This window comes from Cyanistes caeruleus, chromosome 15 (genome assembly GCF_971803275.1).
Source record: "Cyanistes caeruleus chromosome 15, bCyaCae1.hap1.1, whole genome shotgun sequence".
Classification (NCBI taxonomy): Eukaryota; Metazoa; Chordata; class Aves; order Passeriformes; family Paridae; genus Cyanistes; species Cyanistes caeruleus.
The window spans coordinates 10,888,562-10,914,630 of record NC_141715.1 but is presented as its reverse complement, the minus strand read 5'-3'; the positions used below and the strand labels follow the sequence as shown (position 1 = coordinate 10,914,630).

The following is a 26,069-nucleotide window of genomic DNA, read 5'->3' as shown; positions in this document are numbered from 1 at the left end:
GTCCCCACTGACAGCAGTGTCCCGTGCTAAAAGGGAGCTGTGAAAAAACTGGCCAGATGTTGCACCTACTGTTTCCAGAAAGCAGTCACTCCCACAGACTGTCACAGAACTGTAAATAAAATCCCTTCCAACAGCCTATTTCCCAGGAAAAGGTTTTATTTAATGTAATTTAGATCAAAGCCAGTCTTCACTAAATTTCACAATTTCCCTGGCTTCTAACTGGCCTTTGAAGAATCAGTTTTAGGAGATGCTCCAGGAGCAGCACTATGGAGCAACACTACTTAGGGATGCAGAACTATGTCCAGGCATTTATCTTTGCTGTCCATTGTAGGAAGCAAAAATTGTGCTCACTGCTAGAGCATAATTTAAGTACTGTGCATGTGTACCTTGCTGTATCAGCCACCCCCACAAGGGGCATGTACTGCTGGAAGGCAGCAAAAAGCTAAATAACCATTCATTAAATATGGTGTATATAACTCCCTCCTAGTGACGTGCTTTTTGCACTCACCTGGGTTCTCTCCATTACTGCCTGTTACAAGTGAGAGTATCACTAAAGGTTAACACAGTTTCTACAACCTTAGGAGATTGGATGATTTTGAGGATCAGGTACTTTGTCAGGACAAGGGAAAACTCCATTTCAAATGGTTTGCTTTAAGCTAAGTTCCCAGCACAAAATATTGAAACATAACCATGTGAGAAATCATTCCAGAGCATCTCTGCAGGAGTTGTTCCCTTGTTTCCAGAAATTTCCATTTTCTTGCACCTGGCAGGCTAAGGAGGCACAAGATGACTGCACCGTAGCTGTGCTGCATTTTGTACTCACACCAGTAAAGAAACTTTATCTAAACATTGTAACTTCACATGCATCTACATGAAAGAGCAAAGCCAGCTCCTACAAAGAGTTGCAGCTCAGTTCTTACAAGGCATTCACTTAGTCCATCAATCTTAGGAAGGCACATACCTGCAGGAATCATCACCAGTTCTTGTCTCAAAGAAGCCCTTGCCTGGGATGATCCCAGCTGGCACCAGCAGCACCTTGCACAGCCTTTAAGATAACTTTGTTTGCACACTCAGTATCATCTGATTATTTTCTTAAATAATATTCCTAAACCAGCTCTAATGTGAACACTCCTCATACCCTGACTCCCACCAAAATGCCTTTTTCATTAGTATTAAAAGTCATTAAGTAATTGACTAATTAGATTATTTATTCATTTCCCTTTCACCCTCCTGATCATTCCAAATTGAAATAGACACACTTTGAACAAATCCAGCAGTGTGGATTTCCACTTGCTGTCTGTTACTCTAGTCTCCAGAGTTTCTTCTGAAATATTTTCTTTGCTTATTCTTATTCCTACTCTTACCAATTCTATTAGTGTTTGTGGTGCCTTCACTCTTCTCATGCTCCCAGATCAGAAAAATTCCAGAACTGTAAGTACCAGAGATTACAGTATTGAGGATCTGTTGCTTACATTGCCCTATTTTTTTCTTACATCCTTCTTCAACTTTGTAACCCTGAATTCATGTTAAAAACAAAACCCCAGACCATCTGTACAATAATGGACCTCTTGGGAGATGGGACTATGATTTGTGTAGGGGCACTGAGACAGCTTAGAGAGAGCAAAAGGCACTTGAGTAGTCCTGTTACTCAAGGGAAAAAATGAAGGAAAAGAGAAAAAGGAAAAATCCCTGCATTGAAAAGTACAGTGATTATGGAATATGTCACAAGAAGAGAGAGTGGTAAAACAGCAAGCAGTGAAGGACCAATCTTGTTCCTTTGGAGCTGGGAATAGCTGAAAGACCAGCTCATGCTACTGTAATATCTAACAAAAATACCCATGAATTCTTCAGAACTGGGAATTATCTCCTGCAGACTAAGTTTATCAAGGGGAAAAGAACAGTCGTACAGGTCATACAAAGTTCTGAGACAGTGCTGGGATTCTGCAGAAGTGGCTGCAAACACCAAATGCAGGAGAGGAAAGAAAAGAAAAATCCCAAGACAAAATCTGTTGGCAGTTGTGCTGGCCAGGAATGGAATTGGAGACAGATGTGCACTAAGCAGCCCTGGTGTGGGGAGGCAGGGGACACAGCAGTGTCCAGCACCCCCATGGGCAATCCTTTGCAGTGGGGACAGAAAACACCATGCTGCTGGATGGGCCAACTGTCAGCCAAGGAAATGGTAAAAAAGTGGGGTTTTCCAACAAACTTTGAGTTAAAACTGAGTTGCCCACAGAGGTCTCTAATGGCAGGGTGGAACATCAGCCTGGCTGGCAGGTGAAGCCCAGGTACCAGCCAAAGGGGAGAGGACACTTAGCCTACAAACCAGTATGAGTTTGAAGAAGACCAAAGGAATCAAGCTGTGGAACACCAAAAACACAGTAAGCCAAGAGTGAGTATTACTCATTTCAGTTTTATGGCTTACAAATTCAGCTCTAGAGCAACTGGTAGTGCCAGGCAGGTTCTTCGCCGTGGCATCTGCCAGAGATGCACTTACGCAAAGTCCACAGAGTCAGGGAGTTGTTTGAATTGGAAGGAGCCTGAAAGACCATCTAGTTCCAAACCCTGTGCCATGAGCAGGGACACCTTCCACTAGACCAGGTTGCTCAGACCCCCACCCAAGCTTCGTCTTGCACTTTCAGGGATGAGGCTTTTCCAGATAATCTGTGCCAGTGTTTTACCTCCTTGTTGAAAGAAGTTTCTTCTTTATTACTTGCTACATTCTTACAAGGATAGGATTCTCAGAGCTGTGGGATGAGAGAGTTCTATAGATGAGCGTGAGGTATGGAAAAAACACTAATCTTGTTAGAGATGACAAAAGGATACATCAAAGCAGTCAGCAGGCAGCTTGCAGGTTAGCTTGAGCTAAGCCACATAACCACTACTGACTTTTGACTTCCCCTATTCAAAGTATTTAAATATTGAGATGCTTACTCTGAAATGCTGTGGCATCAGACCCCATGAGCTTCTGCCTGGCAGACACGGGGCTGCACTTGCAGCCACCACGGCTGCTGCCCTCAATTCTGTAAACTAACATCATAATTTTTAAAAAGAAGTAAAAATAGAGCTTTTCCAGCTTTCAAGAAAGAGGGAAGCACAAGTCATTGGTTGATTTGGCCAAGTAATACACCACAATGCCTTCAATTAATGAAGACCTTAGAGTGGACCCTTGCAAACCTGGTGGGCTTTCCCCTTCTCAGTTCCTGTCCAGAGAACAGGGCGGTAAGAGGACCACTGTCCTGATACAAAATCAACTCTGGGGCACCAACTGTGCCCATGAGGTCTGTGCTGATGTGCTCAAGACACCCTGCATCCCTCCTTCCCACCCAAAAAGGGCCACTTTACTGTGCACATCACCAGGGCCACCCTGAAGCTCCAGGGCAGTGGCTTCTCCTGCTGTAAATTAATTAACTCTTACAGAATACCTGCATTTTGTCAAATTTTTCCACCAATATTGCAGAAGTGCTGTAATTTTTCCTTTCTAGGCAATGGGCTACATATTTTCCATGGGGTTGTGTTGGGGTTTTTTTCTTATACCCGTCTTTTTCCTATTGTCTAGCAGATGGTCACACTCTGTGAACAAAGAAGCTTTAATTTCTAGAGGAATGCTGTGAAGAAGTCATCTGCTTGGTCATGCTTTGGGTCATCCTATGCATTACTAATTTTCAAGTTGAAAAGCCACTCCTCTTATATTTGCTATCTACTTTCCATGGAAAAGCTGATTGGGTAAGGAGGCTGTCCCGAGGTTAAACACCAAATTTACTGGAACCTATCTCTTCCAGAAAGTGTCAATGAATGGATTTTTTTTTTTTTTAACCAAGTTTTAAAATTCAACCTAAACAGTTATTTCCTTGTAGAGACCATAAAATGGTACAGGACTGGTCCAGAACCACTTATAGGTTCTCTGAGCACATCAGCAGGATGAAGACCCATATCTATCTTCTCTTGCTGGCTGCAGGCATCTCTGCTGCTCCCCCGATGAGCAGCATGGCTGAATTACTGACACTACTACAGCAAATGTGTGAGATGATGACAAAAGACATTCAGGTAAATCAAATTTCCATTTTTCTAATCTAAAATGTAATATACTGAATCCTCTTGTTTTTGAATATTTAACTTTTCTTGAAAGTAAAACAATCTATGTTTTTATCTACTATATTTTTATCAGTGTTAATGAAGAAGATATTTGAAAGGCTTAATTAATGTGTTGTTTTTCAGAATCTGAGGATTGAAACTCCCAACAATATAGATGTAAGTAAAAGTCTTTTTAAATAAAAGTAAATTTTTTGGTTCATTTCTTCTCTAGAAATTAAGGTAGCTCTTAAATTTTCTCCTAAAATACTCTATTTGTATTTAAGAGCAAGCAATTACTTTAAGTGTATCTATTATAAGATATAAAATTAATTATAAGATCTAAAATATAATTAGATATAAAACATTATTAAAACAAATCAAATGATGAGTCAAAAAAAAAGATGCTGTAATATAAAAGGACAGCAACTATACTGTTCTATACTATATATACTATATATACTATATATACTATATATACTATATATACTATATGTTTTGTGTTTTTGTAAATCTCCTGCAGAACACACGCACATGGAATGGTTTTCTGAATTAGTTTTTTGAATGAGATACAGCTAAAAAGGAAAGAACAGATTCATTCACACTTCCTGCTTGTATGTCTGTAAAATCCTTCTGTTTAGTCTACTTCATTTAGTCTACTTCTAGAAATGGCTTTTTGTATCCTTACCATCATTTAGGGAATTAAATAGTTGTATTACTCATCTTCTCTGAAGGATGAAGTTAGTGCCCCTGAACAGTACATTGTGACTGGGTGTCCATGAACAGGGTCTAACTTAAAGATGAATCTCCTCTTCATGTGATTCCCATCTTCTTTTGCCTCTCCAATAAATTTCTCCTATTCCCTCTAAGAATTTCTTTTCCAGATAACTTTAAATTACTCCCTCATCATGCAGACATTAATAAGGCTTTTCTCTTTGCTGTGCATCTACTAGAATCTTGGTTTCCACAGACCAGAGTCCAACACAGAGCTCTTCTGCTAATCTGCAATTAGCAGAAGACCTAAATTCCAAGTATCTATTTGTGGAAATGTTATCTGACTCACTGATTTATTGAAGGAACAGAATAATTCCCATTTTTGCCCTAAATTAGCTACAGAAGCGTTGAGGTTTCCATCCCATTCCATCCCAATCCAGCCCTTGCAAATGAGATATAAAGTTCCCAGCTCTGTCAGCTCTCTCTGGATCCTGTCTGAAGGAGTTCTCTTCCTAGGCTGGGGCTTTAGCTCTGAACTTCTGATCCAGAATCAGCAGTGCCCAGTGGTGGCAGCTCACTCATACCTTTTCCTGATGAGGTCCCTGGTGGAGCCACCACAACCCATTGTGCCAGTGCCCAGCTCTCCTTTGAGGGGAGGAGCTGCTTCCCTCTCACCTGTTCTTTGGGTCCAGAGGTGACAGAGACTTCCTCAGTGACTCTGCGTTTGCTGCTAGTGACAGAAGCATGCGGCTTCCCAAGCAAGGCTGAGGGAAAAAATTATCCATTGTGCAGCATCTGGGAATGACTAATAGGAGATATATGTTGGTCAAGAACATCATGGGTGCAGTGCTGACCTTCAGCAGTCTCCTATATTTCCTTCAATCTTCAGTAATAAGGTTTTTCTTCAGTTTTCATCACTTTCTTCCTGCATAATATCTAAATCCGTTCTTGCCTCTGATGGTCGTATCCTCTCCTTCTTTGTGAGTTTAACTGATCTCTTTCAAAATGATCCCACGTCCTCTGACCATCATCCATCACTCTTTGCTTGGCTTCCATCCCACATCCCTTCTCCTCCTTCTGGTAGCCTTGTCCAGACCACAAGGTCTCAGAGACCAAAGCCAGTGACTGCTCTGTGGCAGAGGACCAGAGTGGCTACCCTTGTGATGGGACAAGGGCCAGGAGGTGGGAGGGTGACCGCTGTCCCATCTCTCCCGGCACGCAGGTGTCAGAGGTCACGTGGCTTAATGTTTGGAGTAGCCTCAAGTTCATTTGTTTTCTTTCTCTTGGGTTGGAGAGACAGAAGTAGATGTGAGAAATCAAACCAGTCTTCACATGGCTTCAGAAGAGGCAGGGCTGAGTCTTTAGACAATGATATATTTCATCTGGACATTGCAAGACACACAAGCAGATACTGTCCTTTGCCAGGTTTCTGTCTGCAGAGTAAGTAAATGTCCACAGCAGATAAGCAAACTCGCCTAAGTTGTTTGCAAACTCAAGCCCAAAAGTCAATAAGAATGTATTTGTGCTCAGTCAGCTGAGCAAAACTGACAATGTTTTCTAATAAATTCATGTAGCTTATTCATTGTGGTTTTGAATACTTGTATCTCATTTTTCTATTTCTTCCATTTTAGGATGTGAATTGTATCAGTACAATCTTCAAAGGAATGGAGCAGCTGAAAAATAATCCAGCTATGAAAAAATTCAATGCTTTTTTCCAGAATTTTGAAAGACTGAAGCAATGGCTCATGCCAAACCTGGCAGAAGAGGTAGGAATTTATTTGTTGTCTGCCAGAGATCATGCAGCAGACATGTAACAAAATAAGATCTATAATTCACAAGTGTGTCTTTACATCTACAAGAGAGTAATTTCTGTACTGGCTTCTTTTTAGTACATAGAAGACTAAATCCTAGCATTATTTCATGTTTATAACCTTCCCTTGTCCTGATGTGCAGCTTGATCCACTTCTAAAATAAGGATTCATATGTATGATAAGCAAATCAAAGAAAAATTTTATCACTTATAAAATGATATTGAGATTAAAAAGCTCTAAATAATGATTAAATATTAAGCAATTTCATTTTCTTGATTCATTTTTCAGGGGCTATGTGATACAGAAAGAAGGAGCACAACAATATTTATAAAAAAGCTGATGACATTCATCCGGAAAGTATTAAAAGACACAAGAGTGAAGAGTTAGAAATTTCTAAAATTGCTGTAAATTTATATGGGCAGTAAAATCTTTCCTTGTTTAAGGAGTGTTCCTCCTTTGTGTTAAAATTTGTCAGGGCACACCTTCAGTTTCAGTGGTACTGCACTGCTTCATGTTTGGCATCTCGAAGTATCTGGTGGCAAAATGGCATTTCTATTTTGAGATGGAAATTTAAATGCTTGATAAACCAAATCATGCAGGGGATTACAGAAAGACCTGACTAGGCATGAAATCTCTGTTTCTCATGAGGAGTTAATTTCTGAGTCACAAGGAGACTGAAGAGGGGTGGGTATGAGCAGAAGCAGCTGGCTCACAGCACACCCCCGATCCAACCATCACCTGGCCCAAGGAGCCTTGCTGTGCCATCAATACCAGTGTCAGATGATGCAGGATGTGAATACATCTCCTTTGCCTTTCTTTGAAACCAGACTGGGACAGTGCAGGAGGGACTGTCTGAATACCTTTGGACTTTGAAGGTTTAAGGTCAGATTTCTACTGGAATGTTTTACTGCTCTCACATAACCTCCTTATTCCATAAGCACTGAGAAACACGTCCTGGGATTTTCCTCTACCTGCAGCTTTGGTAGATCAGTGTAAATTTGACAACTAAAGATTTGTAATGATCTGAACATATAGCACTTAGAGAATTAATGGGTTTTTTATAATGTTAATGGATAGGAGTGTTTAGATCAGTACAAATTTATTTCTATTGTGTCAATTAAATTATGTTATATTTTATAGACAAAAGGAGAGAAAATAATATATAGAAAAAATAGACAAAGAAGGGTTTTTTTTTCTACTTTTAATTAAATGAATAATTGTCTCTGTGCTTCTCCCTCCCCTTTCCCCACAAATTTCTTCCAAGCTATTCCCACACTTCAGGAAATACAGTTATCTAATCTAGCCAGGGGAATTAGATCCTTGAGGTGAGTAAATGTGTTGCTGAAAGCTGTTTCCAATGATGCATGAATTAAAAAACAGAGAGTCCATTAAGGTACCCAACTCTGCAACAGAGCTGAGCTCACACATTCTCTCTAGCTCCCTGGACAATGCTTGCATTTTTTTCTATGGATATCCCAGCATAAATTAATTTCATATATATATATATATATATGAGAAAGAAATGAGACCAAAATAGAGAAGAGATTTTTGGTCAGATAGAGAGGTGGGTTCCAGCAGTGTCTTTCTGATCATAGGAGAAGCTTCTTCGAAAATCTACCAATTTTGATATCACGAAAAAAGGAGCTGAGCAGATGAGCAAGGCACTTGTCACAGTGTTGCCAAGTGTTTAAGTGTTCCAAACTCATGTGTCAGACGTTCTGATACAACATGTCAGCATCCCTGCTCCTTTTTCAGGGGCATCCTCAGGAACACCGGCAAAAAGACAGGTGAGAATCTTGTGATGACAGAACAAATATGCAGAAACAAAACATTTTCTTGCCACATGCTGATTTTCCCAGTGTGTTCTAGCGTTATCCATCTTTCATGAAGGAAAAATGCAGTTTTTCACAGTATTGCTCCATAAGATGGGCAAAGCAGGAAGAATTACTGGTGAAACAAGGGTTAATCAGCAAAATTATGATTTTTAAGTTGTTTTGTCAGGCGCTGTGCTCTGCTTAGTCCCCAGAGCAGAGCAGCCTCCGCACAGGAGTCTGCTGACGGCAGGTGGCAACAGGAGACCAGAAATGCTCCATGCAGCTGCCGGGAGAGCTTTTGGGCAGGAAAAATCTTAGGGCTTTCCTTCCTTTCCTCAGAGCTCCTTCATTCCATTCGAGTCCCCCGTTTGGCAGCGATTGCGATTCCCGAGGTGAGTCCAGGTCCCGTTCGTGCTCAGCACATCCCCACAGCATCCTTGTCCCCTCGGTGCCACCAGAGCCAGGCAATCCCCGCGGGGCACAAAACGCTTTGAACGCTCTGCCTCGACTTTCCCGGCAGCAGGAAGGAGGTGACAGCCCAAAAGTCCTTGCCTAAAGAACAAGGCGACATCAGCGGAGAGGTTTAACCTCGGGTGCAACCACATTCGAGTTAAATCCAGGCAGGGAAGTGCTCACAGGGAGGTTCCCTGGCCAGGATTCCCTGGATTCAGGGGGTGCATTTGAGAGGGGCCAAAAGGTGGAGAAAAAAGAATGGCTTGATTTGGCTCCAGCTCCAGCGGACCGTGGAAAACACCCAGGAATGGTGAGGAGAAACGAGTGCACAAAGTCTGAACAGGCTGAACAGCCTGAACAGGGCGTGATGAAACTACCTACGAGAAGAAAATGAACCATGCTGCTGGCACGAGTCAGCAGGACAAGCGCAAGGTCAGCAAAAAAGAAAAAAAAAAAAAAAAAGGAACTTTAAAGATACTGAGAGCTCTGTCTGGATCGCTGTACCCCCAAATCACTGCAGACACCTGCCCTCCGACCCACCTGGATCCTGCTTCAGGGGAGAACTGCTCCAGCCGCACTTTAATATTAACTATTTCTATAGAAAGTTCAAAAGAATCATCTTTTCTATCATGCTAAGGGGAAAAAAATCATATAGACGGTAAAATATGTACTGAATTATGTATAAATATTTATTGCATTTTAAGTGTAATATATATTATATATATTACATTATATTACATTATTATATTATAGTATATAATATTTCGGGGAGTTCTAGACTACCTTTTAAAAATATAATATATAATTAATATAATATATAATTAATAACATATAACATATTAATAACATATATATAATATTTTATGTAATTTTTCTATTTAACATATAAATCATCTTTTCTAGCATGGCCAGGGAAAACAGCATACCGTTAACACGGTGAAACAACACTCTAACTTCAATTAACCTTTAATACTTCCATTTGGCACTTTAATACTTCCATTTGGCACTGCAATTGACCCGGCTAGCAGCACTACTCATCCCAGAGAGCAATTCTGGTTTCCTTCTCGGGGCTCGGCCGTGGGTCGGCGGATGGAGCGGGTACCGGAGCCCCCAGGGGTCAGGGCAGGAGCATCCCGGAGCCCCCAGGGGGTCAGGGCAGGAGCATCCCGGTGCCCCCAGGGGGTCAGGGCAGGAGCATCCCGGTGCCCGCAGGGGTCAGGGCAGGAGCATCCCGGTGCCCCCAGGGGGGTTTCCCGGCACGGGCGGAGATTCCCGGGCCGGAATTCCCGAGCATCCCTGAGTCACTCCCCTCCCCCGAGCGCCCTGCCGCGGCCGCGCTCCCCAGCGCCGATTCCCGGAAGGCGCTCCCGCCGCTCCCGCAGGAAACCGAAACTGGGCACGGCCGGAGCAGGGGACAAAAACGGGGTGGGAGGCACCGAACCAGGAGGGAGGAGCAAGTGGAGAGTAGTGGGGAAACGGGGAAAATGATAGATAGATAGATAGATAGATAGATAGATAGATAGATAGATAGATAGATAGATAGATAGATAGATAGATAGATAGATAGATAGATAGATGATAGATAGATAGAGATAGATAGATAGATAGATAGATAGATAGATAGATAGATAGATAGATAGATAGATAGATAGATAGATAGATAGATAGAGATAGATAGAGATAGATAGATATAGATAGAGATAGATAGATAGATAGATAGATAGATAGATATAGATAGATATAGATAGATATAGATAGATATAGATAGAGATAGATAGATAGATAGATAGATAGATATAGATAGATAGACAGATAGATAGATATAGATAGATATAGGCAGACAGACAGATAGATTGATAGATATAAATAGACAAATAGATACAAATATACAGAGATGGATATAGATAGATAGATAGATAGATAGATAGATAGATATAGATAGATAGATAATTAGATATAGATAGAGATAGATAGATAATTAGATATAGATAGATAGATATAGATAGATAGATAGATAGATAATTAGATATAGATAGGTAGATAGATATAGATAGATCTAGATAGATAGAGATATATATAGATATAGATTGATTGATAGATATAGATAGATATAGATATAGATAGATATAGGCAGACAGACAAATTGATAGATAGATAGATAGATATAGATAGACAAATAGATATAAATAGACAGATATAGATAGATACATAGATAGGTACATAGATAGATATAGGCAGACAGACAGATGATTGATAGATAGATATAGATAGACAAATAGATATAAATAGACAGATACAGATAGATACATAGATAGATAGGTACATAGATAGATAGATATAGGCAGACAGACAGATAGATGATTGATAGATATAGATAGACAAATAGAAATAAATAGACAGACAGATAGATATAGATATAGATAGACAGACAGACACAACAGCAACAAGTGGAAAAAAAGAGGGGGAAGGGGAGAAGGATTAGAGAAAAAGGGGGGAAAAAAGGGAGGGCAAAAAGGGGGGAAAAGGAAAGGGGACAAAAGAAACAGAGGCAATAAAAAAGGGGGGAAAAAAGGAGGGACATAAAAAAGGGGGGACATGAAGAGGGACACACAAAAAGGGGGATACAAAAAAATGTGGGTGCACAAAAAAATAGGAGGCAGACACAAAAAAAAAAGGTGGGAACAAAAGATAGAAAAATGAGGGGACAACAAAACCCCATTGATGTGAAATTTCAGCCACAGCTGGCGAGTTTGTGGCTGGGAGTCTCCACTGGGACTGCAGAGGATGTTAAGAAATAATAATAAAAAAATGAAATCTATGTTTATTTCAGAAAAACCACTCCCACCAAACAGGTGAAGGTGATGAGTTTGAACAAGGAATCATGTGGGACAGCTGGTCCCTTCCCCAGGGTCCCCCTCACTGGGTACTGCTCGAGCCAGAAGTGACAGCTGTGACTACTCTGACCCGGGCAGGACAGGAGCACTACGCCTGCCTCAGGCAGGTGTTTTTCAAGCACCAAATCTGAGTCTTGCTTATGTGAATTGTGGTATTATCTATTATGGCTGCTGTTCTCCCTCAGGGTCTGTGTCTGGACAGAGATGTTTGCAGCTGGCATCAAGGTTAAAAGCCAGTCAATAACCAAAATATAAGGAACACAACTCAGATGTTTTAGCACATGATTTTCACTCTTTGCTATGGTCCTATAAGATCCTTGATGCCACCATGGTTGCAATCAGCACTGGGACCAGCAGCCCAGCTCAGACCAGAGTCCTATCCTGCTGTTCACCTGCATTCTATCCCAGCTGGAACAAGCCACCTTCCCACTGCATCCTGCCTCCCCTTCCCATCATTTAGCTCCTCATGGCACTAAGGTGACCAGCCCAGGCACTTCTCAGCATCCATAAGAACTTCTGTTTCAGCAGTCTCTTTGCACAAGGACAGGACAGTCTTTTCCAAACAAAACAGGCATTATGGATGTTCTTTCCGAGGTGAAGCAGAAGTGAAACACTCATGGGTCACTGCACTGCAGCCTCCACTTCCAGCTGACTTTTACTGGAGGACTGGCGTCCATCCCCAGGATTATCTCCATCCTTCCATCGTTCCATCCTTCCATCCCTGCCTGCTGCTTGCAGGCACACTGGCCTGTTCCAGCTGCTGGAGGGCAGCAGCAGTGTGCAGGCAGGGACTGGCTGCAGGCAGAGGCAGGAGGTGTAGGTAGGGGATGGGCAGGAGGTGGGGGGTGGCCTCTGTGAGCCCCCAGAAGGCCCCTGCCTAGCCCTGAGAAGGGCTAGAGGCACCAAACCACGCTGCCACAGGCACTGGCCTGTCCTTCCTTTCTGACAGCTGGGAAGTTTGGCACCTTTTCTAATCAGTGCAGGATGGAGCAAACTCTCCAAGCCAGGAGCCAGATGAGAAGCACAGCCAGCCTTGCCCACCATGCTGCTTGTCCCTTTGGCTTGACTCCTGCTCTGCAGATGGCCAGTTGGGCAGGAGGTCCATTCCCACTCTCAGATGGATATTCTAAGGGCAAATAAAAAAACTTGAAGACACAACTCACATTTTTTTCTACTGATCTCAGCCCCAGCTTCACTGGCAATACTCCAGCAGTTTCAAGTGCACGGATTCCCATGTGACTTGGGGGGTTACTGGCCAGGATGGCAGGACCCCAGGTCACCCCGGGTCTGCACAGCCCCATGACTGTCCCACAGCTGCTCCACTGTGCCCTGGGTGAAGACCCATGTGCACCATGGCCCTTTTCAGGGAGCTCAGGCTGCTGCAGGTCTGCACCCTTGTCAGCAAAATTGTCAGAGCTGACAGGTGCCTGCAGCTCACAGGACTTCCCTCAGCAAATTGTTCATGACACGTCTGTGTCCTCTTTCAAGGTGGAGAGGAAAGTAAGGAGTATGGAAAGTCCAAGACCATAAGTGAAGTTTTTGCAATTTCCTTTATTCCCACCAAAACAAGCACAGAATCTTTTTTTGGTTTAATTAAAAAATTTGCTGTGCTATCACTGGGAAGAACTGGAATGATTTTGAGCCTTCAGATAGGTCTTTCCAATTCCAGGAAACTGTAAACAGCCCATCCCAGGATATATTTATTGTAGCCTGCAGATCAGAGCACTTGCTGGGATTACATCATGCCAGCTGGGCAGTTTCAACATTTCTGACATTCATTCTCCTGCATGTGCTTCAACCAAAGTTCCTTTCTGTAAAACAGGCATTTATAAGAAATGGAAACAGCCTGCAGCAAACCCTGCACCCTCACAGCTTCTGACCCAGAAGCAGCTAGTTTTGTTTGTCTGCCTTGGCAGCTTTTAAGGCTGATAATCCATCCCTGCTCCTGGGAACAAAAAATAAAATAATCTCACTGTATTAACCCCTCACTGCCTGGAAAGCCCTTGGCAGGAAGAGGCATTTCCTGCCCACAGATGACCTCTGTCACCAAACTGTGGCAGCAGCTGGGTTGCTCCTTAGTGGGGAACCCTGACAATGATGAGGTTATAGGAATGACTTTGCACCCATCTTTTATGTCCCACTCCAAAAAGGAAGATTTGTTTCTCAGTTGACGGGAAAAAGGAACAGAGGTGGGGAGGGGGAGGAAATTAGAAAGGGCTTGAATTAGAGCAAGTTTCTCTTAAAGCAGATAGAAAAAAGGAACAAACAAACCTTAACAGAGTGGGGTCTGGAAGGGCTGTTGAGGCTGGTGGGAATGGGAAGGTCCTGATGCAGAGATGGAAGGAAGCAGCCAGGGCCACAAGGAAAGAGATAAGAGGCTCCCTCTCACTGTGCTCCGACTCTTCCCCTCCACAAAACCCCTGCTCCATCCTGTGGTTGTTCACTCCCCCCCAACAAATACTGCCTGAGCTTGCAGACCTGGGGCCCTGCTGCCTCCCTGGGCTCACTACCAAGTCACCAGAGGCAGCTTTCTGTGGCAGCCCCCAAACTCATCTCCCCATCTCCCCACAGCACAGATTCCCCACTGTGGACCTTCTCCCCTGGCTGAGTTCACAGGGGAGGGGAAAATCTTCAAAGCAAAGACTGTCATGAGTGTTTGGTGTAATGCTCAAGCTCTTTTGCCCAAGACACCTTAGAGACTGAGAACCCAAGGCTCACCTGGAGGTGAATGCAGCTCTTAAGTCTGTACCCACATTGGCAAGCATGTCTGCACTGAAGTGTGCTGGCTTTCTGCCCTTTACCTTCCAGCTTCTCGAAGTGTTTCTAGATGTTTGGAACCTCAGGTTCACCCCATGGCACATGGGGTTCTATATTAACCACGATTTCTTTCATTGAGCACCTGATCAGAGCCATCCTGAGCTCCTTAAACAAGAGGAGCAATGATGCTAGAGAAAAAAAGACCCATGTCTGAGCCTCTATATCTGATCCATAACCCTCCCTCCTCAGAGGCAATTCCAGGAGCTCCATGGCTGATGTCATCCAGGTCACATTTTTTGCATCATTTAAATTACAGTCTTCCTAGAAGCTCCTTATTTCAGGGCACTGGCTGCAAGGGAGAGGTACATGTTATAGGATAACAAACACAACTTTCTGGAGGACCAGTTTGGGATTGAATTTGGTTTTAAATAAAGGTACTATTAAATATTACCTCTGCATTCAACAGTCCTAGACTTTGGATACCCCTGGATCAAGCAAATGTCATATGTCAGTTATCTGCTTCTCCGTGTCTCAGCTTACTGGGAACGGGCAATTCATGGAGGGAATATGAAAAAAGGTGTCCAAGGTGAGATGCCTGTGCAACAAAGCTGGAGCAGGGCTATGATTCTGCTGTTGACATTATGGAAATTCTTGGTTGATTAACTGGGTGGAGCAGAAGGGGTTTATGGCCAACCATTTACTGACTCCCTGAGATTATTCCTCCCTTATACTTCTATACATGACTAATTTAAGTGTATATTCTTGCTACATTCAGTAAGCTGCTGACAGGGAAGTTACTGTTGTGGATAAATGAGAGGAAGGAGTCTGTTCAATAAGGAGAAGGCTTTGTGAGCGTGCTATAAGGGAGTCTGACACTCAGTAATATTGTGGAGACACAAGTTGTTATTTCCTTGTTTCAGCAGAAAGATAGCAAAAAAGCAAGCAAACATAAGGCATCTCAGGCTGGGCAGGTCCTGCTCCATGGAAATGTGCCATGCAGATGTGGGACACAGGTAGAAAGGTCAATTGAGTTTCATCACGTAGGATCTGTCTGGGTTTAAACCTGAGGAAAGAAGAGGAGATGGAGGGGTGGGCTGTTAACTTTCTTTCATGCATTTCTATTCTAGGTCTATTTATTTGGTGTTTGATGTCAATTCCTGACAAGATACAGACTAAAAAGACAGTGAGGGTCTCAAGAGTACTGATGTAATGGATCAAAAAAAGTTACTGTTAAAAATTAAGTCATTTAAGGTGTTTGATATAGTTGGTGTATGCAGACCTTGGCCCATGAAACCAGGAAGCTCAGAATTCATTTTTTCTAAAGCTGGGTGAGTGGTGAAAGCAAACCATGGGAGGCAGTAACTCAAAAGCAATCAGCATAATCTTTTTTTTTTGTCAATATTTAGGTTGTATTAGAGGTGGTGTGAATATTTTTGTAGATGACATTTGCACTGAAACATCAAATATCTTCTGTCTTCTCTTTTTCAGGCTTACATTTATGTTAGCTTCTATTTCTTTAGTAATATCTAATATCTCTCCTTCTTTGATTATTTGCTTAATTTACCTAATATGTTGTATCTTTACCTATGGTGAAATTTTATGGTGGTAAATGATGTGTCCTGCAGCACAAAGACCTGACTGGAGGATCCTACCACAAGTTAAGTGTGTCAAGCAGACAAAAAAAACATTAGTTAAGAGACATCATAGGACTCCAACAGGGTGTTTATGTGTGGTAAAAACCAGGTTGGGGGTTTTCTTTCATCTTTATATTGAAAGAAGAAAACTTGCAAGAGCAGGGACTCAGTGTGGTGGCGTCACACTCCTGTCTCAGCTGCCCATGCATCTTTGTACCTCTCTCCTGATATAAATTCCTGTTCCATGTGACTACAAACCTTCCTTGAAATTATGGTAGTAATTAAAAATTCTCTAATATTCTGCTGAATGGAACGCACCTTGAAGACATCAGGTGAAAATCTGATCTCCCTGTCACACAGCTACAGTGCTGCATGAAGAGAAATCCTGATGGTTTCAGCAGCCTTCTGTCATGCTGCCATTTCCCTTCCTCAGGCTTCATCCAAGAGGGATAAGAGGGGACAATACCTTTGGTCACCATTTATCACAGAATCGCAGAATCCCAGGGTGTTTTTCATTGGATGGGACCTTAAAGGTGCCAACACCTTGCAATAAGGACACCTTCCACCAGACCACGTTGCTTCAAGCCCCATCCAACCTATCCTTGAACACTTCCAGGGATAGAGTGTCCTCTCTGGGCAACCCATTGCAGGGTGTCACCACCCTCACAGGGGAGAATTTATTTTTAATATCTAATCTCAAGCATGAAGCCATTCCCCCTTGTCCTGCCACTGGTCTGCTGAGGCCAGGTGGGCACCTGGCACACGCTGGTCCCTGCTTTGGGTTCACCATGATATGCAGAGGAATTGCTTTGCCTCCGTCTCTCCCTGACCAGGGGGCTAGATCACTCTGTGGTCCAGAGGCTGGATCCCTCTGTGGGAAGGGAAAAGGACATTTCTGCGGGACGGGGGCTGGATCCCGCGGGGGGACGGGAACCGGATGTCTCTGTGGGACAGGGACAAGATCCCTCCCTGTGACAGAGGCACGATCCCTCGGTGGGACAGGCTCTGGATCCCCCGGCAGCTGGGGGCCGGATCCCGCGGCGGGGCGGGGTTGGCGGCGGGGGAGCCGCGCCCCCCGAGCCGCTGGTGCTACAACAGCGTGATTTCCCCGAAGTGATGCTGCGGCGGCCGCCAATGGCGGCAGCGGCCACCCCTGGGCACGGCGCGGATTGGCCGGGCGGCGGCCGGGCCCGGGCGCGGGGAATCCCGGAGCCGCCGCGTTATACCCGCGGGTGCGGCCGGCGGCACACAGAGCCGGGACGGCCACAGCTCGGCACTGCACGGCACAGACAGGTGGGTGCAACCTGTTATGGGGTCCTGGCGTGTCCTATGGGATCCTATATCCTATCCCATCCTATCCCATCCTATCCTATCCTATCCCATCCTATCCTATCCTGATCTCCTATCATGTACCTTTCCTATCTTACCCCCCCGTTAGCCTGCCGCTTTGCGCAGCACGGAGCTTCCAGGAGAAGGCGCCCCGCAGGGTGCACGGGAGCGGTTCCGGGGGCACGGCGGGGCTCAGCTCGGCTCGGGAGGCGGCAGCTCCAGCCTCTGTCGTGCGGAGGAGTTCTGGAGGCGGAGCGGGCTCAAAGCCCCGCGGCCGTCGGGGCGGGCAGCTCGCATCCCTCCTGCGGGCAGCGGCCTCGGAGAGGACAGGCCGGGGCCGGAGCTGTCCCCGCTGCCCCGGGGGCCGGGCACGGTTCCCCCCCGCCGGTGGAGCCCCGCTGCAGCCCTTGGCACACTCCGGCCCGGGGCGGGCACTCGCCGTGACCTCGTCCCGCCCCCGCCCAGCGGCTCGTTGGTGAAAGTTAGAAACGAGGTCTCTGGGCAATCTTGGGCTGTGCGTGTCTTGGGAAAACACCGCAAACAGGAAATTATTTGTGCGAAGGAAGCGCCGGGAGGGCCGGTCCGTGCAGGCAGCGCCGCTCCTCGGGACGGCTCGCGGTGGATTGGGGACACCCACCTGCAGCAGGGCCTACCTTGCGCAACTTCATTAATATTAAACTTTAAAGAAGAGGATTTTTATACTGATGTCTCCGCGGCGGTAGAGCGGGGGGACACTCGCAGCCAGTGGCGGTGCTGGGGGGAGGCTCCCTCCCGGAACCGGGCTCGGAACCGGGCTCGGAACCGGGCTCGGAACCGGGCTCGGAACCGGGCTCCTCCCGGCCTCACCGGTCCCACGCAGCACGGACTCAACACCCACTGCTGCCTTCGGCCTCTTGGCCGAATTCCAAACCTGAGCCCTGTTCTGGAGCTGCGCCAGGCGGAGCAGGAAGCATTTCCCTCCAGGAGCAGGTGAGAGGCACTGAGCAGGTTAGGACTATGGAAAAGTGGTTCTCTGTAGCATTGGGGGTGATGCTGAGCACAGAAGGTGTGGGAGAGGCGACACCGCAGAGTGGTTAAAACAGTGATGAGAGTTTGTCTGACCTGTTTGTTCCTTTTTTCACAGCCAACATGCCAGTGTCAAGAATGCGCATGAGGCCCTGGCTGGAATTGCAGATTGATTCCAACCAAATACCAGGACTGATATGGATTAACAAGGTGAGTCTGCTTTCTACTATTATCATCATTAGTAGTACTACTTGTGTAACATTTCTTGTTCTTAGATGACACTAAACACAAGTCAAGATCATAAAGGAAAAGACATGGAGAAAACTTGCCAACATTATGTTTAAAAGGCAACAGTTTTTGTTTGAAATAACGGTAGCTCTGCTTGGTACACAGTGGGGTAGTTCCATTTTCCCCTCAGAAAATTCCCAGGAGAGGAATGATAAATTGCAATGAAAACATTCTGAGTATGTTGGAAAACGAAGAAACCTTTAAAATTTCTTTTAACTACTGCTGCTCATTAAGCCAAGTCACTTCCTGTTCCAGATAAGCAGCTGCTGTTATACTCCAGTTGCTTCCATTTTAAGGATTCAGCGTGAAAGAAATGTTGTATTTTTCAGTCTGTAAGGCATGTCCCTGTTACCAGGGTGTAGCACAGGTCGAAATCACTGAGCTTATTGAACCAAGTCTCTGAAGTTTCCATATCCACCCCAAGAGGGTATTTAAGCTGTATTTTTTGGTAGGATTGCTGCAGGATCTTATGGGCAATTTTAAAAAGGGATTCTCTGACAAAGGATATCTAGAAAAAAATGCTGTATTTTATAACAATTTATCTAATAGGTTAGATGTGATGTATTGAAATTATTAAAATAAAGTTGGATAAAGGATAAAGTTCATAATACTGCTCACTTCTACTGTACTGTAGCAACTTTGGGGTTTTTTCCCAGTTTCAGAAACCATAAAAAGCCTTAAATGCTATGAACAAAATAGATGGAACAATGGCTATTTAATGAAAATATAGATTAAATAGCCATTTTAGTTATATGCCAATAGTTATAACCCTCCTCCTGCTCTAAAATGTAGAGTGGGGGTGGGTGGGTTATAACATTTCTGAGCTGCAACAAGAACTCTGATTAAATCCATCATTCCAAACTGGCATATGATGTTTCTTTTTTAATTCAAATCTCTATTGGTTAAATTTCAGGATAAGAGGATATTTCAAATCCCGTGGAAACATGCAGCTAAGCATGGCTGGGACATGGAGAAGGATGCCTGCCTTTTCAGGAGTTGGGCCATTCATACAGGTGTGTGCTGGCTTTACATTCCCATGTTATATGACTGTCTTAAACAAGGCATTTTATTGCCTTGACTTACACTGGTAGTTAGATTAACTGCTAATGTATATGTCAGAAAATAGAATATTGGTATCTTTTGGTGGGAAAAACCAGCACTGGAAATTCTAAAAATACACAACCCATCTCTTATTTATAGGAAGGTATAAAGAAGGTGAGAAAAATCCTGATCCAAAAACCTGGAAGGCAAATTTCCGCTGTGCCATGAATTCCCTGCCTGACATTGAAGAAATGAAGGATAAAAGCATCAACAGGGGCTCCAGTGCTGTCAGGGTTTACAGGATGCTGCCACCCTTGACAAAGCATCAGAAGAAAGGTAAACCCTTGGCAATGCAGCTGGAATTACACTGATTAAACAAAACTTCAAATGTCCTGCTCTATGTAAGCAGGGGGTAAGAGACCTGTTGATAGCACTGGTGCTGCTGGGCTTGCTCACTGGTTATTGCTGGGAACAGCTTGTACAAAAAGTTAATTTTGTCCCAGATTCCTTACACTGGCTGAAGGCAGCATCAGGGGATCGTGGGGACTGGCTGGTGCTGGTGGTAGTTGAGCTTGCTGATCAGGTTTCAAGACTGCAAGAGCTCACACTTGCCTAAAATGTGCAGCCCTTTCTCACATTCATCTTGTTTTATTTCACAGAAAGGAAGTCGAAGTCTTCAAGAGAAGTAAGAAATAAGAGCAAGAGAAAGGTATGTGTCTATAGAGGCAGCTGAAAAAGCTAGAGGTTTTGGTGGTTTTCTTTCTTAACTTTTTTTCATATGGGAATTTGCGTGTTCTTAGACAAGTCTTTCATGCTTTACCCTTGTTTTCATAGTGTTATGAAGAGACAAGGCTGAAAGAGTCAGCAGAAACCTTAACCAACACTCCTTTGCCAGATGACCACAGTGGCTACACCATTCACAATTATGCAGGGCAGGAAGTGGAGGTGGAGAGCACAGCCATCACCTTAGGTGAGATGCTGGGATTAGGTCTGAGCAGAGCAGAAGGTGCCATTTGTGCTAAACCCACTGTCAAAGATGGGGCTGGGGCACCTGCAGTGCAGGAGGAAACAGGTGGTTGTCTCTCTGCTGTGAGTTCCAACTCCTGGTGCATCCCACAGACCTGTCCTCCTGCGAGGTGAGCGGCTCCCTGACCGACTGGAGGCCAGCAATGGAAGTCACCATGGCTGACAGCACCAATGACCTCTACCAGCTCCAGGTGTCTCCCCTGGCTTCGTCCTCTGAAGGTGGGTATTTCTTGTTTCCTACCCCAGTCTTTCACTGCTCTGCTGGAGGCAGGCTGGAGGCAAGGCAGCAGAATGAAGGAGTGCCTGGGCCATCAGGAAAAATTAGCTGTTTTATAGAAAAAACAACCCCCATCTGATAGGTTTGAGAGTTTGGATTTACCAAACCAACAAGGGTGCAGAAGGGAAGAGCTGGCACGTGCCACCTACCCATGGGGTAAAGGCTCTGAAATGCCACCTGCTCCAGCAGAGATGGTGGAGATAGCCATGCTTCCCCCTTGGGAAATACATAATTAACATGGATATATCAGAGTGGTTCTTCACTGGGGGTGCAAATCATCTTCCTCCTATCGTCTTCCACAGCAAGTGGGCTCTGCTCTGTTCCTGGGGAGGCGTCAGAGCTGGCTGGAGCCCTGCATCTCAACATGCAGTTAGTTGAAGAGCATCAGAGATGAAGGGCTGGGAGGAGTCTGGGGTGGATATGAATAAAAATAGCCATGTTGTGTGACAAGAGAATATGAAGCAGGTTCTGTGGTGAAGAAGCAGAAGTATGAGGGCTAAAAGTTGACATCTATGTTTTCTTCCCTTTTATTTATGTACTTACGAAACAGTCACAGATGAAGATGAAGAGGAAATAAATCCAGATATTTTTAAGGTAAAACCAGCCCTTCTGGTCAGAATAAAATTGTCCAAAGTTGATATTTGTACCAAGAGAGGAAGGGAAGCAGGTGTCTGATGCAGTCTCATCTGAGCTGAACATACAGTTTCTTAATGAGGAAGCCTGAAAAATCAAATGTAAAAATAAAGCTGCTTTGCAAACATGAACTGTAAAGGACACGCCCATGGAAATATTTACCCTTCATGAGAAAGTCAGAAGAAGTTGCTGAGTTACTGAATCATTAAGGCTGGAAAAGATCTGTAAGTAATCAAGTCCAGCCATCAGCTCAGCACCACCACCACCATGTTCATTAAACCATGTCCTCAAGTGCCATATCCTCACGTTGTTTGAACACTTCCAGGGATGATGACTCCACCACTTCCCTGTACAGCCTGTTCCAATGCTAGACAATCCTTTCCATGAAAATTTCTCCCCTAACATCCAATAAACTTCCCCTGGCACAGCTTGCAGCCATTCCCTTGATCTCAGCTTGTTGAATTAGGGTCTGCAAAGATCCTCTAGACTTTCTTATTTTGCCCTTCCCTCCACCTCTGACATGTTTAGCTCCTAATCTGCATTTCCAGACATGCCATGCTTATCCCACTGATAAGATAGGAAAAGGTGCTCCAGCCCTTGCTGTTTTGCATGTTTGTTTTTTTTAACTGTGACAAAAAAAGTTTTATGTAACTTACATAGAGAAAATAGAGCTTGATCTTGTTGTTTATCTGTCTTCTAATTAAAGACAAGTAATCAAACACTGCACCCATAGCAGGAAGGAGCAGTTTTTACCATCTCCTTCTTCTCTTCCAGCTGCTTGGACCAGCCCAAGACTGGTACAACACCAGCATTGGGGGGAAAGGCTTTCTCACCAACGACTCGGGCACCCAGACCCAGTGCAGCACCTACGGGTACAAGGAGCAGGACGGGGATATTGACACCACATCAGGTACAGCCTCCTGGGCTATGCCTGACAGTCAAGGCCACAGCATGATGCAGATAAGACACTAATTGGCAGGCAGCAAAGGAAGTGGAGGAATTCACAATCCTTGTGTACTGAGATTTCCAAATGGCCTGTTGGAAGGCTGTAAGGAATTTGTTGATAAAAAGGAAAAGTTAAAAATACCTCCAGTAAGGAAATCCTAGAAGTTTCAGGGTTATATATGTGTAAGTTAGGTCAGCTTTCAGGACTTCCTTGGAATATCACTGAAAAAATTTCCTCTAGCAATAGCTTAAATGAAACAGTTTAATAGAAAGTGATTGATGTATTTTTGGAAATTAATAGTGTAAAGTATTTTGTCCCATATGAGAAATCTTTCAATTTTTGATATTTATTTTTAATATACCCTTTATACTGTTTTGCTCTTGCTTCATTAATTCAGTGCCCATTCTTGCTTCCTTTTATCTAGGAGAGATGGATTTTAGGTTCTTTGACCAGAAAAGCAGCCTAGACTTCTCCTGGCTGGATACAGTGAGGCCAACCATGCAAGTCATTCCCTGTGGATTGTAAACCCTTGGCTTCCTCCAACCACAAACTGCTCTTGGATAGAAACTTCAACAAGCTTGAAGAGAATGGAAGAAATTTTTTGTTACTGACTGAAGGAGGAAAGTAGCTTTTCTATTCCGTTTCAGTTGTAGGCCTGGAAATGTTAGTATGAAGAACACCATAATCAATGTTAAAAAGGAACCCCATCTTGCTGTCAGGACTCCAGCATTGAAGGTGCTCAGCTGCAGTTCCCTCCTCATTGTTCTGGAGGTGAAGCTTTTGCTGGAGGCTGTCAGTGTGCCATGGAGTCTGGCCTGGTGGGGTACCACAAGCCTGGGGAGCAGGTTACCATCCTCCCTGTGTGTGGTGTGACGAGCACTTTACCCACTGAGTGCTTAGAGGAGACACTGCAGATCAGTCTCTGACCTGTTAGTTTTGATTGCTGCTTGCCTGTGCAACACTGGTGACATTGAGCTTAAAAACTCATTACACTTTCACAAAAAAATTGCGCTAATGGGCCATCTCTTCTTCGATTTACTCCTTCATATAGTTCATCTTTCAGACCTTTCAAACTCTGTAAACAGACCATTAAAATGTGGAAATTCAGTTTAGGATTTGCTTCCATCTAGTCAGTTCCCCAAGTGCACTCATAGGATGTTCTCTGCCATAGGCATGTCCTATCCTTTTTCTCATATGAGTTCAAGAGCTGCTGCATGAGACAATTTTGCACTGACAGGGGCAGAGCTCTTTATTTTTACCATGCCTTTTGCAGATTCCTTCTGGCACTCTGTGGGGATTCCTCCAGTACTGCAAACAAGCTGTAACATCCCACACATCCTCTGGATCAGCATGTGCAGGCGAGTGCTGGATGGAAGAGGTTCTAATGTGTGTGTGTAATAGATGGGAATCAAATCACTAAGCTGTAACAGACTATTTTCTGTACATTTTATTTTTGTATATAAAGTGTTGTATATTTGTTTTAATAGAATGTTTTATATATGACGTGTTTACTTTTTCTCATGGAAGAGCTCTGAGGGTGCATTCCAGCATCCTTGAAAATACCCAAACAGATGTGCTGTTGAAGGAGACAGTTGGAGGGGTTTTTTCATGACTCATGAAAGCACAAATAATTTAGTTTGTTCCCATGTTCTACCCCACTTCCAAGTGCAGCTGATGGGTGGAATCCTACATGTCAGGGAAGGGGAGCCCTGGTCCTGTGCATTGTGCACTAGTTGCTTTGTATTTGTCATCATCTGCAAGTCAGATCTGACTCAGAGCAAGGTTACAGACTACACTAAAAATCCTGTACAGCAGTCCCTGCTGTGGATGTTCCTGTTAGCAATACCATTGGCTTCTGGTATTAGATCAGCAGTGAAGCCCTACTTAAATACTTTAGGCTTGCCTAAAAAGAAAGGACAGGCACAATTCAGAAGGCCAGGGGAAAGCAAGGTTTTCCCCAGAATGTTTGATTCATTTGCTATACTTCATGCTGTAAAGGTCTAATGTTATTGCATCATGTGTGGCTGGATAGAAGTGGGGCTGAGGCAGTGTGAGAGGGCCACAGACACTGACACTGCCTGGAAAACCCCTGTGCTCTGCTGGCCTTTGGAGAGTAACTTCATTTTCTGGGCCAGAGCCGAGGAGACTTGGGCTGCAGGAGAGGAAGACCCAGCCCAGAGGGCTGGAACAAAGAGGACATTTCCTACTGCCTTTGGCACAGGCTTTGCTGCAGCCTGACCTGCGGGGCAGGGACAGAAGTGAGGCTTACTGAGAGAAGAGGGAAAATTGAGTGCCAGGTCACGGGTTCCAGATCCAGCACAGTAAAGTGGAGGGGCAGCCTGGGGAGGGAGAGGTCCCTTTGTCCTGTTAATCATCAACCAGCCTTACCCCGCACAGCCTGAGGCAGGCAAGCTCAGGAAGCACCTTAAGCAGACAGCAGCCTCTGATGAGCTCATCCTGGCCCTGCAGGGGTGGAAGCTGGGAGTGTGGGGACTCTTCTGTCCCCCCAAAGCTGTCACACTCCCTGGCAGGGAAGATCCACATGTTGGGAATCCCCTCCAGCTGGCAATCCCTGAGTACCTGGGCTGCCGTAACCCACACACCTAAAATCCTGGAGATCTAGAGCAGGAACATTGTGTGCACAAGCAAAGAAATCACCCACCAGATTCTCACCCTTCCAGTACCTAAAGTGAGCCTATAAAAGAGACAGAGAGCAGCTTTTAACTCGGGCAGACAGTGACAGGACAAGGAGGTATGGCTGCAAACTGACACAGGGTAGGGTTGGACTGAATAGATACTGGGAAGAAATTCTCTACTCTGGAGGGTCATGAGGCCCTGGCACAGGCTGTCCAGAGAAGCTGTGAAGTATTCAAGGCAAGTTTGAGAAGGGCTTGGAGCAACCTGGTCTAGTGGAAGGTATCTGTGCCCATAGCAGGTTGGAGAAAAATGAGCTTTAATGTCCCTTGCAGCCCAAACCATTTGATGATTTCATGACCAGCCTGCAGCAGCAGCTTCTACCAGAGAAAGAATGTGGGGCTGCAGGGCCTAGAGCTGCCTCTAGTCCTGGGACAGGACACCAGCTCAGCATCACCAACACAAGGAGGAAATGAGTTTTAAGAGCCCTTGCAAGTTTACCACACATGGGGGGAGGGGGCAGGAGAGAGATGGGAAACTTCCTATGATGCAAACATTGCTAAAAATAAGGTAGAGATTAATTCACCCATTCATGCATTAAAAGGGGCATGCTTTTCACAAATATGCTCACATGCAAAAAAAACCCAGCACTGAAAAAAACAGATAAAAGGTTAGACCAAGCTTTGGGAATAGAAGAAAGCAGCAGCAAGCACCTCACACACAGGGACCAGAGACATGCTCCAAG

At 44.5% G+C, this 26,069-nt stretch overlaps 2 protein-coding genes across 3 annotated transcripts; both read left to right on the top strand.

The window, feature by feature from the left end:
• Positions 1-423: 423 nt before the first annotated feature.
• On the top strand, positions 424-7,032 carry LOC147650378 (interleukin-5-like). The gene is made up of 4 exons (XM_086852200.1): positions 424-4,044; positions 4,216-4,248; positions 6,414-6,548; positions 6,882-7,032. The coding sequence occupies exons 1-4, from the start codon at positions 3,865-3,867 to the stop codon at positions 6,978-6,980; spliced, it is 447 nt and encodes a 148-aa protein (XP_086708326.1). The 5' UTR covers positions 424-3,864; the 3' UTR covers positions 6,981-7,032.
• Positions 7,033-17,261: 10,229 nt separating this feature from the next.
• Positions 17,262-24,193, top strand: IRF1 (interferon regulatory factor 1). Of its 2 annotated transcripts, none has more exons than XM_086851472.1 (10): positions 17,262-17,438; positions 18,598-18,689; positions 19,681-19,780; positions 19,968-20,144; positions 20,468-20,517; positions 20,643-20,778; positions 20,928-21,053; positions 21,662-21,705; positions 22,519-22,654; positions 23,115-24,193. In XM_086851472.1, the coding sequence occupies exons 2-10, from the start codon at positions 18,603-18,605 to the stop codon at positions 23,213-23,215; spliced, it is 957 nt and encodes a 318-aa protein (XP_086707598.1). In that variant the 5' UTR covers positions 17,262-17,438; positions 18,598-18,602; the 3' UTR covers positions 23,216-24,193. The 2 variants fall into 2 exon arrangements, with proteins under 2 accessions (XP_086707598.1, XP_023791866.1); XM_023936098.2 differs by lacking the exon at positions 17,262-17,438 and adding an exon at positions 17,759-18,443.
• The last annotated feature ends 1,876 nt before the right edge of the window (positions 24,194-26,069 follow it).